We start from the raw sequence: 20557 nt of genomic DNA, 5'->3' as shown, positions 1-20557 counted from the left end.
CAAATTTGGGGAGTTTTCAGCTATTACTTCTTTAAGTGTGTTTTCTGTTCTCTCTCACTTCTTTCCTTCTGAGACTCCCATTATGTTTATGTTGGATTCTTGACAGTGTCCTGCAAGTCTCTGAAGCATTTTCTCTTTTCATTTTCTTTGATATTTTTTCATTTTTCTTCAGATTATACAATTATTATTTATTTTTAAGATTTTATTTATTTGACAGAGATCACAAGTAGCAGAGAGGCAGGCAGAGAGAGAGATGGGGAAGCAGGCTCCCTGCTGAGCAGAGAGCCCGATGTGGGGCTTGATCCCAGGACCCTGGGATCATGACCTGAGCTGAAGGCAGAGGCTTAACCCACTGAGCCACCCAGGCACCCCTGTTTGTTTGTTTTTAAGACTTTATATATTTACTTATTTGAGAGAGAGAGAGAGACAGAGACAGAGCACAAACCAGGGAACAGGAGAGGTAGCAGGAGAAGCAGGCTCCCCACTGAGCAGGTACCCCAGTGTGGGACTTGATTCCAGGACCCTGGGATCATGACCTGAGCTGAAAGCAGACATTTAATCCACTGAGCCATGCAGGTGACCCTGTATGTACTGTAACATTTTGTTGAAAACCAAATCTTTTAGGTAATATCAAGTGTGGATTCTGATTCTCCCACCATCACCACTGCCCGTTGTTACTGTTTGTTTAGTGTCTTGCCTTGACTAATTCTGTAGAGCCTGTCTCCCTAATGTACCACTGCTGATTTTTTCTCCCTAGTTGTTTTTTCTTGTTTGGGTTAAAAAAAAAAAAAAAATTATTTATTTATTTATTTATTTATTTGATAGACACACACACACACACACACACACAGGGCGCGAGAGAGGGAACAAGCAGGGGGAGAGGGGGAGGGAGATGCAGGTTCCTGCAAAGCAGGGAGCCCTATGTGGGGCTTGATCCCAGGACCCCAGGATCATGACCTGAGCCGAAGGCAGACACTTTATGACTAAGCCACCGAGGCGCCCCTGTTTTTTCTTGTTTTTGTTTTTAAATCTGACTTCCTAGAGGTTGCCTTTAAAGAGTCCTATGTGGTTTTTTTCTGAGGGTTAGGGGAAAGAATGGTTTTTAGATATTGCAATCTAAGTACTAGTCATATTTACTGCTACTAGGTTGGTCACTGTTTCTAGCCCTTTTAAGAAGAGAAGTTAAAGAGAAACTTTGTTGTTTCCTTGTTTTTATATTTGTAATTTTTAAAGATTTATTTATTTGAGGGGGGAGGAGGGACAGAGGGAAAGGGAGAAAGAGTCCCAACCAGACACCGTGCTAAGTGCAGAGCCTGACATGGAGCTTGATCTCACAACCCTGAGATCATGACCTGGGCTGAAACCAAGAGTTGGATGCTTAACCGACTGTACCACCCAGGCATCCTGTTGTTACAGTTTTTAAAATGAAAAATGATATTTTGTGTGTGTGTGTTTTCCTTCTTCCCTCACTAGATAAATGGTTGCATCCAATATATACTTTTCTCTGCGTTTCATTTTTTTCCCACATAGCAGTGTATCCTAAAGATCACCACATAGCAGAATGTAGATATTGTCCTCATTCCTTTTTACATCTGCCAACTGCCATTGCATTGTGTGGCTATACCAGAGTTTACTTATATCACATCCTGAATTGATGGACCTTTGCAGACATTTTATCTGAAGATTATAAAAAGCATATGTGCGTTTATATATAGAAACCTTCAGTAAACTACTCTCCTTTTTTTCCCCCCTTTTAGCACCATGTATGTATTTGGTGGTTTCAATAGTCTCCTCCTCAGTGACATCCTCGTATTTACCTCAGAACAGTGTGGAGCACACAGGAGTGAAGCTGCTTGTCTGGCAGCAGGACCTGGCATCCGGTGTGTGTGGGATACGGGGTCATCTCAGTGTATCTCCTGGGAATTGGCCACTGAAGCACAAGAAGAAAAGTTAAAATCGGAATGTTTTTCCAAAAGAAGTATGTTTTTTTCCTTTTCTCAAAATTTAATTAATTTGAAATCTCACTTTATCTGAATTATGAAGGTATCTAGCACATGTGCATTTTTTATGTTCATTTTATTATCTAAAATGGTTTGGTAATGACTGGTGCACAGGCTTTATGGGTGTTTGAAAATAGTTTTGTAAATCTCTTTACAGTGGATGGGAACATGCCATGTGGCTCCTAGAAGCTGTCTGTGAATGATGGAGACAAAACCTCCTGGCATTGCATCGATTTTGTATACCAGCTCCTAAGCCTGGCAGTTGGTCTTGGCGATACAATACAATAGGACCTTTTTGTGATAATGGAAATGTACTATTATGCGTTGTCTCAGTATGGGAGCTACTAGCCAGAGACACTTGAGACCGATGAATTTTAAACTTTCATTAATTTAAATCCAGAATTACATGAGACTGGTGGCTACCTTACTGGATTCTGCAATTCTAAGGCTAAGGGTGAGATTAAGAGGGCCAACCTGGAAAAGCTATTTTAGAGTAGATAAAGAATAGAGGTAGAGTTGCTGTCTTTGCAAAGTATTCTTTTCTAGCTTCTCTAATTGGGCACAGTGGTGATAGCAAGACAGAGAGTTGCTAAGTGTGACCAGTGCTCCTGGCTTCTAGAACCACCCCTTATGTTTTCTAAGCTTTTTTCATCTTGCCTATTTAGCTCCTTATGCTTTTGCTGTGACATGTAGCACTGTGTAATACAGTGATGTAAGAAGTAAGAAATCCTTTTTTTAAAAAGTCTCTGCAAAATATTTGTTCACTTCAATTATTTTAAAGAATGTTGACTAAATTTCTTAACTGTTAGAGTTGGTATGTAGCAAGTTACCTTGAGGGTTATGGTAGATAAAGTCAGCTTTCACTCTGCTGGAGTGCTCCAAAGTAAAATGATCATAGATCCCCAAAGGGGCATCCAGACACTTTCCAGTGAGTGGTGGAGAACTGAGAGGACCAGAACCTAGTAGGGATAGACAGTATTTACACTGTCTCTTCAAATGAATAAAATTTGTGAAATTTTTTTTTCTTTTTAAACCAAATTTTAAAAGTTCAAATTCAATGTGCATGAGTATAGGAAGCAATGTTTGATTACCATAGGTGGTTCGATGTCAACTTCTTTGCTATGAACTCATCTCAAATGTTGCATCTCTGGTCACTCTGCTTTCTCTGTGAGCCCAGTCCTTGGGGTGGTGACAGGGGAGGTAGAATAACCTAAAGAGCATGCTTTGTGTGTGTGGCAGAGCAGGGGGCTGGCTGTCTTGTCTTTGGGTTCTTCCATGTGCCATGTCCGTAAGTGGATCAGTAGATCAAGCAGCATGGTTGTGCAGCCTCTCTCTTTTTGCTGACCTTGACCTCTCTAGGTCAGTAGGAGACATAAAAGGTCTGCAGTAGCCCAGAAGTTCTCACATTTGCACTCTTAGACTTACATACATGTATAAATTGTAGCTCAGCCTAGTGTCTCTTTTGGGGTTCTGTGGTGCTGCCTGCTTCCTCCTCCAGATTAGCTTTGCATTTGTAGCTAGAGCAATGGCTTGGTCTTCTGCATTACTTTGTTTGCCTCTTGGGCAGCTCTTGGTGTTCATTAGAACACTAATTGCTTTCTTTCCTTGGAAAGAGAAGTATTCAAAGAACCAGACCTACTTCTCTTATATCTCATTGTTGTTGAATTAAATTAACCTATCTTTCTTTTTCCCTCTAGTGTACTCTTGGTGGGGGCATGGAAGTTTACAAAATACTTTTCTCTCTCTCTTTTTTTTTTTTTTTAATTTTTACTTATTTATCTGACAGTGAGAGGGAACATAAGCTGGGGGAGTGGGAGAGGGAGAAGCAGACTTCCTGTTGAGTCTGGGAGCCCAAAGCGGTGCTCGATCCCAGGACCTTTGGATCATGACCTGAGCCAAAGGCAGATGTTTAATGACTAAGCCACCCAGGCTTCTCACAAATAGTGTTTTTTCAAAATGTTTATTTATTTCCAAATACTATTTTAACCTGAACACACTGATATATTTTCCTGCCAGTTTTTCTTCTTTTTTTACTTCCCAACCCTTGTTACATTGTTTCTTTTTTTTTTCAAACCTTAGTCTCAGATTGTGCTCAATAGCAGCTATTGGCCTGTGACTTTTCTAAGGCGAAACTGTCATAGTTGATGAGTTCTTCTTTTTTTCATAGCTCTTGACCACGACAGATGTGACCAGCACACGGATTGTTACAGCTGCACAGCCAACACCAATGACTGTCACTGGTGCAGTGACCATTGTGTCCCCGTGAACCAGAGCTGCACGGAAGGCCAGGTCAGGGGCCGCTTCTCAAGGGTTACAGGGGATGAAGAAACCCCAGGGCAGGGTAGGGGTGAGATTATGGTGTGTGTCACACAAATACTGGCCCAGAGGTATTTTTCAAAACCTCCAGTGTAGTTACAGGCTTTCTTTTTGGAAGGGATGCTATATACTTCCTAATTTCGAAGGTCTTGCTAGCCACAGGATTGGTGTGTCATGTCTTAGAAGAAGGCAGAACTGTTACTCTGTATACTCCCCACTCCCTAGGCTTGGCTCTAGCTAGGGCCTCTATTCTTGGTGTGAGGCTTGTCATGGTGAGCTCACTCTACCCGTGCAAGCTTTGGGGAGCAAGTTAGGACTTGAGACTGAAGGTGAGTCAGGCAACTTAACGAAATCTCCTTGTCTTATGTTATACCATGGCTCAGTATAATTTATGCTCACCATTTATGATTTTTTTACTTGGGTGATAGGACAGAAAAAGATACAGTGACTCCACCTCTGTAGTTTTTGACAGTTTATTCTGTAAAGCAGTTCATAAAGTATGAGAGTTTTAGACTGTTCAGGAGGCATTTGAAAAGCGGCAGGTTGAACACCCCCATTTCACAGCTGAGCAGGTAAAAGCATGGTGTTTAAAAGAGTGTCTTGCCTCCTTGCTGGAACAGGACATGTCCTGTGTGAAAGATTTCAGCACAGTCTTTCCACCGCAGGGCCGCCTCACCTGCATCTTATGTCTTTATTCGCAGTTTGCTTCCTCAATTAGATTTTGTTGATTTTAGTATTCTGTCCTTACCGTGAGTTCTGTCCATGGATTAAGGGAAAAGCTTTTGTCTGCTGTGTTCTAGACCTCCATTTCCAGATACGAGAATTGTCCCAAGGATAACCCCATGTACTACTGTAACAAGAAGACCAGCTGCAGGAGCTGTGCCCTGGACCAGAACTGCCAGTGGGAGCCCCGCAATCAGGAGTGCATCGCTCTGCCTGGTAGGCCTCGTAGGGGCATCTGGGTGTGTGTGGGTCCAGAGACTTCACACACAAACACACACCCCCGCCCCCAATACTGTGCAGCCTAGACTGCACCCAAGAGAGGGAACAGACTTTTTATCCATTCATTCCCCCATTCCACTATTGTGGTTATTTTCTTAAAATGAAAGTACAATTCTTAAGCATTTGCTGCTTCTGTCCTTTGAAATAAAGTGAAGTGTTATCTTCTGCTCTGGAGAATGGAATGACAACTTGGCTCCATGTCATCGAGCCTGCTCCACTGTCCCTGATCACCTCTGCTCTGGTCACCTAGCAATCGAAAGCAGCAGTCTTGGCCGCCGGTCTGTGGACCACTTGGTGGACACTTCTTGCCACTGGGATCAGGCTGTCAGCACCTTCTGACAAGAAGGAGGGGAGATGGTTTTCTCACCAGCAACCTCCTGAGGTGCTCTCCAGTCCTGAACACCTCAGTTTACAGCAGCTGAGGTTGAGGACGAAGAGTTGAGGGCCTCAGGCCAGCCAGCCACAGCAGAAATTCTGTGATATATTTGCTTACCCGGGATTTCCAAGAAGGGGGACATCGATGGTTCTGCACAGCTTCCGAAGCACGCACACAGCAGCAGGCTCTGCCAGGCCCCTTCTCAGTGTCCTTTGAGAGTACTGGATTCGTCTTGCTCAAGTGTGAGCTGCGTGTTCTTTACCTCATTGTAGCAGACTTCAGTGTACTACAGAGTACCAGAGGGTCTTGTCAGGACTCAGGTTCTGGTGCACATTGGGGGTGGGGCCCCAGAATCTGCATTTTAATGAGTAGTGACACTGATGCCACACTTGAAAGAGCACACCTTGTTTGCTCTTAAATGACCCCTTTTCTGGGGCATGTTCCACTTGCCTCACTGACCAGTCACGGGCATCGTTGGTGTGCCCAGATTACTCAGTTCTGGCAAAGTTGCCTTGCTTGTTCCCTGTCTTCCAGGAAGCATACAGAACTTCTGTGCAGCTCAGGACACAGAGCTGAGCTGGTTGGGTGCAGGGTGAACACAGGAGCAGATTACAGTCTTAACCCTGTTTGCTGCACCTGTATCACTTAGGATTTTTTGGTTTTTGTCTTTTTTCTTTTTCTTTTTTTTTTTTTTAAAGATTTTATTTATTTATTTGAGAGAGAGAGACAGTGAGAGAGAGCATGAGCGAGGAGAAGGTCAGAGGGAGAAGCAGACTCCCCATGGAGCTGGGAGCCCGATGCGGGACTTGATCCCGGGACTCCAGGATCATGACCTGAGCTGAAGGCAGTCATCCAACCAACTGAGCCACCCAGGCCTCCCTGTCTTTTTTTCTAAAAACGATCTTTCCACCTCACTTTCAGGAAGTTTTGTACCCTTGATTTTACATTCCACTTGATGTGAAACAATGTACCCTCGAAGATCATCATCTTGTTCACTCACCGACTCATTTCCATCCTCTAGTTTTCTTCCCCACCCTTCCAATCTGCATATTCATTTCTCTGTTCTTAGGATTTGGGTCTTGTTTCTAATTGTTCTTCAAAAGGGGGCTTAAAAATCTAGCACTGGCACCAAAGATTTTTTTCCCCCCAAGTTATAGAGCATGGACCTTAGAATATTGAGATCCAGGAAGCAGGACTGGTGAAGTCTAACATTCTTGTATTCTGCATCGGTCCTTAGTAGTGTGTTGGATGCCCTCACCACATCCTAGTGAGGTACTGCAGAATTCAAATCACTGAAACCTTGTAGGTTTCTGGTCATTTGAACTGGTAATATGGTAGTTTTGTGTGATTTCTAAAACTCTATTTTTTTTCCCCTCCTCCCTTCACAAAAGAAAATATCTGTGGCATCAGCTGGCATTTGGTTGGAAACTCCTGTTTGAAAATTACTACTGCCAAGGAGAATTATGACAATGCTAAATTGTCCTGTAGGAACCACAATGCCTTTTTGGCTTCTCTTACAACCCCGAAGAAGGTAGAATTCGTCCTTAAGCAGCTGCGGATAATGCAGTCATCACAGAGCATGGTGAGTTCACATCCTCAAAACCGAAGCTTCTGGTACCCACACTTGTACTGAGTGCACCCAAGCAGCTTCCCCGTGGTATGCCCGGCAGGCGTAGTACCTAGTGCATGAGTGTAGTTGAGGGAGTAAGAAGACAGTCTGTCCTAATCTGCTGTGGTTGAATTGGATGGGGAGGTTTTCCTTTATCTGTTGGGGCATATGTGACTTGGTGGTTTTTACCTAGAAGGTTTTTTTGGTCAAGACAATGCTGTATTCAAAGCTACATCTCTTCTGCCTGTAGTCCAAGCTCACCTTAACCCCATGGGTTGGCCTTCGGAAGATCAACGTCTCTTACTGGTGCTGGGAAGATATGTCCCCATTCACAAATACTTTGCTACAGTGGATGCCGTCTGAGCCCAGTGATGCTGGATTCTGTGGGATCTTGTCAGAGCCCAGTACTCGGGGCTTGAAGGCTGCAACCTGCATCAACCCACTCAATGGCAGTGTCTGTGAGAGGCCTGGTGAGTCTGTGGGCGAATGACGTGTCAGTGGAAGTTCACTGAGAGACCGTAGGAGGCGTGTGCGATATTCAGAGGTGTGAGATAGTCACGAAAAACAGATGGAGTATTGATTCCAAGCATATGAAGCGGAGTATAGCGCAAAACTTAGAAGTGGAAGGAAACAGTCTCTGGCTGTGAATAGTATGAGCCAGAAGCATAAACAAAAATAACTAACACTACTTTAAGAACCTAACATTCTAATTAACGTGAGATTGTTGGGTTTGCTGACCATACGAAGTACTGAGAATTGCTCTGAAAGGCAGATGTCTTAAGGTTGGCAGAGAAACGCTGTGGAAGCAGGAACGAAAAATGCAAAGAAAAGGTCAGAAAAGCAAGCAGGTCACTGCAAGGGACAGTAGACAGAAAGTGTCAATGGGGAGAGCAGTCATAGGACAGAAAAGAGAAGCTGCCCTGAAGGGCGCTAGCGCTGAGGGAGGGTCTGAGGAGCAGGCGCTGAGTCGCTTCTCAGGTTCACAGCTCCCCTGTGGGCTGCCTTCAGGCCTTCCGTGGGCAGGCATAGGCAGCATCTGCAGCACACAGACGAGCCGAGACAAGCATTGTAGCCTACAGAGGAACTCACTTGCAGTAGGCGGAATTTTGTGCGCACTTCTTGGGAGGCTGGACGCCATTGACATCGTGTCTCATTTTAGGAAGGTATTCCAAGTCATCCGAGGAGTACAAGAGTGGAGAAAAGAATTCATAGCCCTGAAAGAGTCCTCTTAAAATATGGTTTCTAAGCTTCCTGTCGGGGAGCGTTTCAGCCATTTTGGGTCCTGAATGCTTTGGTGCATTTAATGCGCGCTGTGGTCCCTCTTGCCCCCAAAGATACAAGTTTTCATGTTCAGTTGGGTTGTAAAACCCCTGAAGGTTATCTTGAGTCCCATATACTGCAAGGAGCTTTAGAACTGCTACGCTTCTGGAAAGATTTGCTTGTTGCCTCATGTCTGTCCTTAATGCTCTTTGAAAAGAAAGAGAAAGGGTTTTTTCTCCTATGTGGATACACTTGACCAGCCCAGTACCTGGGTTTTCGATTTTCTCCTACCTTAACTGTAGCCCCCTGATTTGATTTCATGACCTATTAGTGGGTCACAACCCATCCCAAAAAGCCTTTGACCTTTTGGCCAGCGTAGCAGGAGCACTAAGTGTCTGTGTTGGATTTGTTTCCCAGCAAACCACAGCGCCAAGCAGTGCCGGACGCCGTGTGCCCTGCGGACGGCGTGCGGGGAATGCACCAGCGGCAGCTCTGAGTGCATGTGGTGCAGCAACATGAAGCAGTGCGTGGACTCCAACGCCTACGTGGCCTCCTTCCCTTTCGGCCAGTGCATGGAGTGGTACACCATGAGCAGCTGCCCCCGTAAGTGGAAGCGTGCAGCTCCTGCTGGGGGGTCGTGTCGTCAGCCTCTCAGACTTCTAGGGACAAGACCAGAGACTGCCTGAGGAGAGGAGAACCTTCGCACACAGTCCAGCACTGGTGGGGCGCCAGCCCCCCCGCCCCCGTTGGTTAAGCGCCCGGCTCTTGATTTCAGATGAGGGCATGATTTCGGAGTCGTGAGATGGCGCCCCATGTCGGCCTCCATGATCAGTAGGGAGCCTGCTTGAGATTCTCTCCCTCTGCCCCTCCCCCAACTCGTTCTCTCTTTCTTTCACTCTGTCTCAAATAAATAAATATATTTAAAAAAAAGAAAAAGAATCAAGCCCTGTGGGACAGGGCATGGAGTACAGAAACAGCTTGTCCACCTTCAGCATCGAATTGCTCAAGCCACGTAATGTCTCCACATCTTCCTCTCCTCATTCGTGAAATAAGTGCTTTCTGGTAGATGACCGCTAAGGTCCCTTCTGCCTCCACATCATGGGATTGACAGAGGAGGGGAGGAGCCCCTGTTCTATGTTGGGCAAGCTCTTGGGCTCTTTAAATTTTTTGTGTCATTTAAGAAATCCCCTTAGAATAGGAATTTTTGACAGAATAGTCTGTTTAAATAAAAGGTAATTTAGGGGTTCCTGGGTGTCCCAGTCAGAAGAGCCTGCATCTCTTGATCTCAAGATTATGAGCTCAAGCCCCATGCTGGGTGTAGAGAGTACTTAAATTAATTAGTTAATTATAAAAAGCTTTTTTTTTTAAAGATTTTTTTAATTTATTTATCAGAGAGAGGGGGGCGGAGAGAGCGAGCACAGGCAGACAGAGTGGAGGCAGAGGCAGAGGGAGAAGCAGGCTCCCTGCTGAGCAAGGATGTGGGACTCAATCCCAGGACGCTGGGATCATGACCTGAGCCGAAGGCAGCTGCTTAACCAACTGAGCCACCCAGGCGTCCCTAAAAAGCTTTTTAAAAAGGTAATTTAGATACAATGAATTCAAAGCTGCATGCTGTAGTGGACTGTAACTTGTGTTCTTTTACAGCTGAAAATTGTTCAGGCTATTGTACCTGCAGCCATTGTCTGGAGCAGCCAGGCTGCGGCTGGTGCACTGATCCCAGCAACACTGGCAAAGGCAAATGCATAGAGGGCTCATATAAAGGACCAGTGAAAATGCCTTCTCAGGCCCCTGCCGGGAATTCCTACCCACAGCCCCTTCTCAATGCCAGCATGTGCCTGGAGGACAGCAGATACAACTGGTCTTTCATTCATTGTCCAGGTAAGATGCTTTGTGTATCCAAAATCAAGTGTTCTGCTACTTATTTACAAAGACTAAAACTTTGAAAGCTACATTATTTATATGAATTTCCTTTAGGGAAAAAAAAGTAACAGACCATTTTAGAAGAAATAGTTTTGCATGAAAATTTACACATTTTTTTTTTCATGAAAAATATTTTTAATGTCAGTTCATGAAAACACAGAAGTTCAAGTGAGGTGTTTTGGTTTCACTGTGAAAGTATTGAGGTATGTTCGTTATGAACAAATATTGCAGATGTAGATAAAATAAAAACTGGAATTCTTCTCCAGTTCTTCAGAGAAGTAAAAACTTCTAATGGTTCAATATAGACACTGTCTATTTTAAAAATAGAAAATACTGTGGTGTATAGGATTAATATATATTGTTCTGTAGTTTGCTTTTTAATGAAAAATACGTTATGGCATCCGTTTGGGGAAAATGAAAAACAAAACTACCAACCCAGAAGTTCCTCTCCACAAATGTAGAAAAAAAGGAAAACAGTTTTATTTTGAATAAGCATCAAACCAGACTGTTATGCACCCTACAGGCAACCCACTAATGATACTGCAAAAACAGAGAGAAATCTCACCCTTTTAAATAGCCAGGCATATACAATCCGTTACATAAATGTTTTGAAGGTGAATGATAACTTGTCCTCATATGAGAGGATTTGACAGCACTGTTTGCTGTACCGTCATTCATAGTGTATCCTGAATTTACTTGGTAATTGGGGTGGCCATCTGTGTTAGTTAATTGCCTTTATCCAAAAAAAAAAAAGATCCTGTATCTTTATGGCAAGCAGGTGGTTACACTTTGGCATGAAGGCACCCAGACTATATCCCAAAGTGACAGGAATGTAGAGCGCTGCCTTCCTTGATGGTTACATTTCAAAGCGATGGCTCCCAGGCCCTTAAGGAAAAAATTCCTGGATTGTTGTGCTGACAAGAGGTTGATTGAGGTATTTTTTTAAAAAAAGATTTATATAATATACATATCAAAGAAACAGACAGGATTTGTAAATACAGGTTTTTCTTGAAAAACTCTAAGAATAGGGAGAGTGGAAAAGGTCCCTATCCCGTTTGGCAAGAGGAAAATTAAGCCTGTCTGCCTCCTCTAACCTCCTTCCCTCATCCTGCTCTCCCTCTGCTCCCTTCTATTCCTTTCTTCCAGTGGTTGGTGCCAGAAGGAATAGACCATGAGTTGGTCTAAAGCCTGACTCTATCCCTGCTGGGGATGCTGCCCTGAGAGATTGGCCTTTGATTCAGACTTTCAGTAAATATTCAGGAATATGCTGAAGGGTCTCCGGAATACCAGGGAGAGGGGGATTAGGCAGGTGCAAAGACCCCCAGGAGGTTAGTGAGTAGGAACATCTCCAGGAGTCTGAAGTGCCACTGACAATAAGGCTCTTTGTGAGGACTTCTGTAAGGGAAAGACCATGGGGAGTAATGGTAAAAGGCAAGAGACAGGCTGGGGGAACATATTTGTAGAGTGTATAATAAGTGATTATCATCCTGAGTATGCAAACCTCTACCCTCCAGAAGAAATCACTGTCAGCTCAATAGAAAAAGTGGGTAAAGAATATAAAGAAATCTTTCTCAGAAAAGGAAGCAGAGCAAGGAAATGTAAAATAAGAAACTAGTCTTTTCCCTCCAAACAATTAAGTTTTCTGTGTTCTCTTTTTTCCTCTCTAAGATGTCAACGGATCTATCATTCTGTTTCTAATCTACTAGTTTAACGCATGAAGTATTTAAGTCTTTGCATTTTTATTAATATCAAGACTATATGAGGTGAAATGGCAACCCACAGAGTGGGAGAAAATATTTGCAAATCGTATTTAGTATCTGGTAAGAGTCTAATGTCCAGAATATGTAAACAACTCTTAAAACTCAACAGTAAAAAGACAACCCAATTAAGAAGTGGGTAAAAGACTGAAATAGACATTTCTGCAAAAAAGATACACAAATGGCCAATAAGCACAAGAAAAGATGCTCAACAACATTCGAGAAATTGGAACCCTCACATTGCTGGAAGGAAAGTAAGCTGGTGTGGCCACTTTGGAAAACAGTTTGGCAGTTTCTCAAAAAGTTAAACATAGAGTTCTCATATGGCCCAGTATATGCCCAGGAGAATTGAAAACATATGTCCACGCAGAAACTTGCAGTGAATGCTTATAGCAGCATTATTCATAATAGACAAAAATGGAAACAACCCAGTGCCTGTCAAGTGGCGAATGGATAAACATGATGTGATACGTTCATATGATAGACACTGCTAAGTGATAAAAGGGGTGAATGGAGTAGTGTAGTCTGCGACACAGATGAGCCCCAAAAGCCTGCTATGTAAAGGCAGTCCCATGCAAAGACTGCATGTTGTATGATACCATTTATGTGAGACGTCCGAAAAAGAGCAAACACACAAAAGAGCAAATACACAGAGACAAAAAGGAGTTCAGCGATCGTCTAGGCCAGGGGATAGACATGAGCAGTAATGGGCACGGGGTTTTCTGAAGTAGCGGTGCCATGTCTCACCCTCCCTGGCCAGCCTGAAAAGATTGAGACTTCTCCATGTGCTCATCAGTACTTGTATCTGTTATTTTTTTGGTTTGGGGGACTTTGTTTTTGTTTTTGTTTTTTGAGAGATGTAGTGTGTGAGAAGTGGTATCTCTGGTTTTGATTTGCATTTCTTTAATGACTGATGAAGTCGAGCATCTGAAGGCCATCTGCGTCTTCTCTGGAGAAATGTCTCTTTGAATTCTTTGCCCTTTTTTTAAAAAAAGATTTTATTTATGTATTTGTCAGAGAGAGATCACAAGCAGGCAGAGAGACAGGGAGAGGGGGAAGCAGGCTCCCTGCTGAGCAGAGAGCCCGATGGGAGGCTCATTCCCGGGACCCTGGGATCATGACCTGAGCTGAAGGCAGAGGCTTACACTGAGCCACCCAGGCACCCCTCTTTGCCCATTTTAAAATTGTGTATTTGTCTGTTAATTATTGACTCATAGAATTCTTTTTTTTTAAAACAAAATTTTTAAAAGATGTTATTTACTTATTTGACACACAGCGATCATAAGTAGGCAGAAAGGCAGGCAGAGAGGGGTGGGGAAGCAGGCTCCCCAATGAGCAGAGAGTCCGATGCAGGGCTCGATTGCATGACCCTGGGATCATGACCCGAGCTGAGGGCAGAGGCCTTAACCCACTGAGCCCGACTCATAGAATTCTTTATGAAGTCTAGATACAAGTTCTTATTGACTATATGATTTCTAAATATTTTTTCCCATTCTGAGGGTTTCTTTTTACTTTTTTGGTTGTATCTTTTGAAACATAAAAATGAAATAAAAAATTGAAATATAAAAATGAAATTAAAAAGTTCTAAATTTTCTAAATCTGGGGCATTGGTGTTTTCTTTTATCCCATGTGTTTTTGGTATTCTATCTAAGAAATGAGTGCGTAGCTAACTCAAGATCACAAAGATTTACTTCTATCTCTTCTTTTTAAAGTTTCATAGATTTTTCTCTTATATTTAGGTCCATCAGCCCTTTGGAGTTTATTTTTGTATGGGGTGGGAGGTTGAACAGACACGTAACTGGTCAGGAGGCACTTCCTGCTGTCTGCCACTCTCCCGAGGCCTGCTCTGTCTCCCAGCCCCAAATGGATTTTTCAGGTGTCCATTGGTAACGAGCATCTAGTCACTTTAGCTGTCCCCTCCTTCTGCACTAGAAGACAGATGTCTCAACTCCCTTTCTGTCAGATTGACACCATCTGTTTTATAATTTCTAGAAATTGCTCAGTAATTGAGAAGTATTTCTCAATACATCTGATAGCACCTTTTCTCTTATCCCATATTGCTATGGGTTTATCCTTGTTTTTACATTTTTTTTTTCAGTAATTTCAGTGGGATTTTGAAGGGGTAAGGAGGGAGAAGCATGTTCCTAGTCTTTTTATCTAGGATATGGATTTTATTGGTAAATAATTTTAGGTGTTGCTTTTTTGTGTGTGTGCTGTGCTTTGCCTTTTATATATATAGTTATTCATCTTCACAGGAACGATGTGCATATCCCGCACCTCTTAAGTATTTTTGGTGCAATAATAATTGCTATGTAGACTTACAGTCTACATAGAACAAATCAAAACGTTAGTCAAAGCTAATGCTATGGGTGCATTATGCTCCTCACACAATATTATGTGTTAGTAGTATCTCAGTAAAGCTGGGGGACAAAGATTTACAGAGTCAGATCTTGTGCCTGCAGTGTAGATTGTGCGCTCTGGTTTTACTGGAGTCCACAGTGCACAGCCTAACCAGCTGTCCTGAGCAGTCCTGAGAGGTCCACCTTTCATATGCCTTTCTGGTTGTAAGGTCCTATGTGCGTTAAGAATCTTAATAATTCCACTTGTGGGACTGTTTTTATATATAAAGATGGTAATTTTTCTAAAAAAGAAAAATTGAGGGGCACCTGGGTGACTCAGTGGGTTAAAGCCTCTGCCTTCGGCTCAGGTCATGATCCCGGGGTTCAGGGATCGAGCCCCGCGTTGGGCTCTCTGCTCAGCAGGGAGCCTGCTTCCCCGCCTCTCTCTCTCTCTCTGCCTGCCTCTCTACCTACCTGTGATCTCTGTCTGTCAAATAAATAAATAAAATCTTTAAGAAAAAAGAAAAATTGAAGGCAAACTAAATATCAGAATATAAGGGAATGGTTAAGTAACTATTAGGATCATACACATCATTCTGCCATTTAAAGTTTTATTTATGATAGATGAAATAACGTGCTAAAGTAATTGTGCTGTAAGTACAAAAAAATCAAAGTTAAGTATTAAGATAAGCACAACTTTGTAAAACTATATAGTAAAAATAAATTTCCTGAACTAAAAATCCCAAATATGCGCAGTGATCTCTGTATGGTGCAATTGAAAATGATTTTCCCCTCTTCCTTATATTTTTTAAATTTACTATCATGAACATGCATTATTTTTATGAACAGCAACAAATTTTTTTTTAAGGGCTATAGATTTTCACCCTGTTGTGGTGTATTTCTGATTTTCTTGGACTAGTCCTGTATGGATATTTTTATCTTATTTTTCCAACTTGTTTTTAGTGGGCCAGTTTTAATGATTTTATCTTTAGAGGTAATAAAGAACTTAAATAGATAATTGCAGATAAATCTCATGGAATTTACTCTACTCTGTTCTACCACGGTACAGTCCCCTTAAAATGCCTTTTTTTTTTTTTTTTAACTCTTGCTTTTCCAGCATGCCAGTGCAATGGCCACAGCAAATGCGTTAATCAGAGTATCTGTGAGAAGTGTGAGAACCTGACCACCGGCAAGCACTGCGAGACCTGCATATCTGGCTTCTATGGTGACCCCACCAACGGGGGAAGGTGTCAGCGTAAGTAAATCCCTCAGGGTTACTGATTTCAGACCAGCTGGAACGCAGTGCCTCTGTTTGACTTGAATATCTAGGAGGACAGAAGCCACTTGGTTTTGGATACTGCCTTTGTTGTCATGCTTGTCAGGAGCTCAGCTAAGCCTGTGAGAGAGTGAGCAGAGCTGCCAAGTATCAGAGTAGCCAGTTAATGCCAGCAAGCTGAAAATGGAAGAGTTAAGCCTTTAATCGCTTACTGTGGTGGTAAAGCCAGAGGCTTAAGCTTAAACCCAAGAAAGCTCTGAGTCCCCACGTTTCCTTTCCCTCCAGGACTGGATGTTGGTTGAGCGTCAGGTGGATTAGCACAGAGGTGGGGAGAGCCCTGGACAGAAAGCTCCAGCAAAAACCTGTCATGGGCCCTGGAGAGGGGAGGGAGAGGGAGGGTGCTGGGGACTGAGGGTGGGGACGATGTCTTCAGGGCTCCCCCACCCCTCCACCCATCCTGAGGAGGCTCAGCAAGGCTCCCAAAGAGGGTCTGCCCAAGGCCCAGATAAAGAGACTCAGGAACAAAGATACCTGCGCTAGGAATGCAAATATGTGACGGAACATGGCTGACTTGGGGAGTGGGTTGCCCTGGGACTGTGACTGCAGCTTTCCCTCAGAGACCGCCCTCAGGAACAGGAGATCTGCTGGCTAAGCCTGGGTTTTGGCTTGTGGTCAAATCCAAAACACCACACATGGGGTTTTAACCAGGAGCTGGATTCCTCAATACATGTAGAGAGAGAGAGAGAGAGAGAGAGAGAGAGAGTGTGTGTGTGTGTGTGTGTGTTTATATTATACAAATTTATATTATATATATATATATATATATATATATAATTTTTTAGTTTATTCAACAGAGGGAGAGAGCTCACAAGCAAGGGGAAGGGGCAGAGGAAGAGGGGGAGGGAGAAGCAGGCTCCCCACTGAGCAGAGAGCCCAACGTGGGACTCGATCTTAGGACCCGAGGATCATGACCTGAGCTGAAGGCAGATGCTTAGCTGACTGAGCCACCCAGGCGCCCCACTTCTAGTATATTTTGAAGATTTAAATAGTTCTCTGTTTCTGTATGCATGTCAAATAGATTGCTGTAAGCAAGGACTTTTTTGGGTTAGATCATAAATTAATACCTTTTAAAAAAATGATCAGTGAGACTGGCAAGCTGCTTTTTGGCTCGTTCTTACTTCCAGTGGGAAGACCCTTCAGGTTCTGAGTAGGAAAATAAATAAGGAAGTAAAATCTCTACCTCCTCCCCACATGCCACCTCCAGACTCCTTAGCCTGGCCCTTGAGAATTGATCTCAGAGCAACCAAGAGAGAGCTGGCATCTTAGCAGTGTATCCCTTAACCTCTCTGGGATTCAGTTTCCTCATCCATAAAATGGGGATAAAAGGATGGTGGTTGAGACAGAAGCGGTCAGAGCAGTGAATGACACGTAGTGAGTGCTTAGGCAGTGTGTGGTGGTTACTAGTACTCTTCTGCTGCCATTGCCCCCCACTCTTCAAGAACATTTCTGGCTCAGATTGAAAGGTCTTGAGTAAAAATATTTTCCCCACACTTTGTGATTGGACTTCATCCATTTGACAGTGATCACACGACCCCATGCCTGTGGCCCCCAACACATGGGTGCCTGTTTCTGCAGAGGCTACAGAGAAGGCCAGGTGCAAGTCCTGCAGGGCCTCTGAAACACTGACCTGCCACTGAGATCTCACCTCACTTCTGAGCCCTGCTGGGATTTGAAACTTGGTCTCTGTGGGGCAGGCACCTCATTGGAGGCTGAGTGCAGCCAGACCAAGCCTCCCCCTGAGGGGCAGTTATTGCTCAGAGCATCTCCTTGGGGGCAGGGACTGAGTCAGTGCCCCCGTACCCAGCGCCTGGCACCCGAGAGATGCTTCATAAATATTTACCAAGTGAATGAGTCATAATAGTGAAAAACAGCCTATTGAGAAGATCAAAATAGATCCAAATGGTTGCTTCAGATAGCAGTAGAAGCCAGCACTCTCTTTCCTCTTGTCCTTGGACTCTGGTTCTTTTCATGTTGCCTTTACATTGTTTGAGATAAATCGTTAGTTGAAAAACTTGAATCTTGGCCTTTAAATGCTTTCATTCTAATGTCTTTCTGATCGAATCCAATTCAGTGTTTCAGGAAAAGTCTGTGATAGTGGTGATCTTTCAAGCCAGTTGTGACTTCCATTCCTTTTCCTTCTCCCCAGCCTGCAAGTGCAACGGGCACGCATCGCTGTGTAACACCAACACGGGCAAGTGCTTCTGCACCACCAAGGGCGTCAAGGGGGATGAGTGCCAGCTGTGAGTACCACACTCTTGCCACAGGCCACACGTGGGTTTAGTGACTGACAGCCAGGGTAGCTGGGTCTGAACACCAGGGAGGCCAAGGAACTATGATGCTGCTGGACCACAAGAGCCACCCCTTCCCTGTGCCCTTTTGTTATGGGCTCTAGGGGGGATCCCCAGGTCGATGAGTTTGGAATTCTACCTTTTCTACTTCAGGCAGATCTAATTCGGTCAGCCTCCATACTGAGGAGGTTCAGCAGCAATTCCTTGATGGCCCCTTAGGTCACATTTTTATGTTTGAGTGGCACTGACTGCATTGCTGACTTGGATCAGTCTTACCTTCAACCACTGTTCAATTTTTGTCACATCAGGAGATTGTACCCTTTCCTGAAAAAGAGCTGGAAGACTTGGTATTCCAGGACAGTGTTTTATTTAGCATTTTGGTTGTCTGACGGTGGAGTTGATCCCCTGGCCTTTAACACATCCCTCCTCTTCTAGCATTTTCCTTGGTGAAGTCTGCTAGACTAGTCTGCTAGGAAGAGTCTGGGGCTCCCACCCATGAGGAGGCCAACAGCATCAGACAGACATGGAGTTTTAGCCCTGGCTCTGCTTCCAAGAAGCAGAGCACTCTTGAGACAAATCACTTAACTGTTCTGAACCTCAGTTTCCCTGTCCATTAATAGCAGTACTAGCAATAATTGTTTTTAGTGCCCTGGTGAGTTGGAACAAGAGATTGTTCCCCAACGAGTATATACCAGTTTGCCTCACTAGGAAACCTCATAAAACACAAGCACCAGCTTTACTTATTCTCTCAAGAAGAAACTTGAGAGAGAGGTCATAGTAGTATCACAACATTAAGCTAAGACAAGCAGATACATCATTGGTAAACTTTTTCTCAAAAAACACTAGTAGTAAGGTCACCAGTGACTTTGATAGTGATGTTCAAGGAAGGAATTGCTCTGTTTGCATTTTAAAGTTGAAACCACTGGGCACGTTTACTGATTTAATGATGCCTTAAAGCCAATACATGAAGAAATGTCTAATCAAAGATTAAGTTTAGCTTTTGGACCTGGGTTCCTTTAAACAGAACCATATAATAGAGCAGAATTAATCACTCCTGCCCTCAATTAGGCATGCAGTAACGAAATGAGGTGGAGGTCCAGTGAAAGACTTTCTTTTCAAGAGATTTTAGATAGAAGCAAGTGCTAAGAATCACCCTGGATCCAAGGACACAATATCGTGTATTATTTATCCAGGAAAAGTGCTTGGCCCAAGCTTTCCCCACCTTCCTAATAGCTCTTAGCTCCTGGGCCTGCCAGTATAAATGGCCTTGTGAAGTGGGAGACTGCGTTTTGCTGATGTTCACAGATAATATTTGTGGGGGAAAGTAATGATTCTTTTTAAATAGAACTTGTTTTTTTCTCCAGACTGGTGAACCATGTTCAAGGACTTTTTTTTTTTAAAAGTGAAAGTGATTCTTGATATTTAGCCTTTTCTTATTTTTAAAGAATGGCTCAGTTTTATCCAGGGAGAACAGGAAGGAAGTGAGAAAAGGATATTTGAAAAATGTTTTAACTTCACTTTTAGAGGAGTATTTAGTCCACACAAAAGTTGAAATGTGTTTTTCATGAAAATAAGTAGGATCTAGATTTATTACATTTGGATTTGTCTCCTGTGCTTTGGCAAACGTTTGTCAGTTGGAAGGGTATGAAGTGCTGGGTGGTCGGTACTCAGCATGAACGCAGGCTCCTCAGCCTGCCTGATCTGAGTGACCGTGAAGAATGTGATTATCATGACTCACACTTGTTTGTAATGTAGTTTTATAGGAAAGGAGCTGTGTGGTTTTAAGGTGAATGTAGATTTTGTTTTAACCATCGATAGAAAATAATCCTTATTTTTATTCCTCTAGATGCGAGGTAGAAAATCGATACCAGGGAAACCCTCTCAAAGGAACGTGTTATTGTAAGTGTTTTCACAATTCATATTTGTCTAGAAGCAAAGTAGTTCAATAAAACTTTGTTATTTACTTTAACGAGGTTTGAGAGTGGTAAGTGCTATGAGATGATAGCCCTTCGTGGAAGTGTGTCCTAATTTGATGTGTTTCCATTCTGTTACACTTATGCATATAGGAACACCATTTGAAGCTGGGTTAATTATGGTTGTGGTTTATGTTAATATGCCCATAGCAGATATCAGGGGAGATTACAGAAATACATACCTCTGGCTTTCCTCATTTATGTTCTCTTGAAACCTAATTTCATTTGCCATTACCTGGTTGGGGTCAACATATTGCACATTCAGGATATAGGTCAGAAACCATTTTTTTTTTTTTTTTTTTTAGGTTTTATTTATTTAGAGAGAGAGAGCACGAGCAGGGGGAGGGGCAGAGGGAGAGAAAGAATCTCCAGCAGACTCCG

At 43.2% G+C, this 20557-nt stretch overlaps 1 protein-coding gene across 4 annotated transcripts in view; it reads left to right on the top strand.

The window, feature by feature from the left end:
- The window catches only part of LOC132008141 (attractin), a 149082-nt gene that overhangs the window by 77568 nt on the left and 50957 nt on the right, over positions 1–20557 (top strand). For all 4 annotated transcript variants that reach the window (XM_059386536.1, XM_059386539.1, XM_059386537.1 and 1 more), the window contains exons 12-21: positions 1758–1978; positions 4168–4289; positions 5117–5255; positions 7086–7276; positions 7554–7773; positions 8981–9166; positions 10208–10441; positions 15697–15834; positions 18062–18155; positions 20050–20102. In XM_059386536.1, coding sequence (XP_059242519.1) covers positions 1758–1978; positions 4168–4289; positions 5117–5255; positions 7086–7276; positions 7554–7773; positions 8981–9166; positions 10208–10441; positions 15697–15834; positions 18062–18155; positions 20050–20102 — 1598 coding nt within the window. The remainder of the gene's footprint in view (positions 1–1757; positions 1979–4167; positions 4290–5116; positions 5256–7085; positions 7277–7553; positions 7774–8980; positions 9167–10207; positions 10442–15696; positions 15835–18061; positions 18156–20049; positions 20103–20557) is intronic.

Source organism: Mustela nigripes, unplaced genomic scaffold (assembly GCF_022355385.1).
Source record: "Mustela nigripes isolate SB6536 unplaced genomic scaffold, MUSNIG.SB6536 HiC_scaffold_75, whole genome shotgun sequence".
Classification (NCBI taxonomy): domain Eukaryota; kingdom Metazoa; phylum Chordata; class Mammalia; order Carnivora; family Mustelidae; genus Mustela; species Mustela nigripes.
This window is presented reverse-complemented; position numbering and strand designations above follow the sequence as displayed.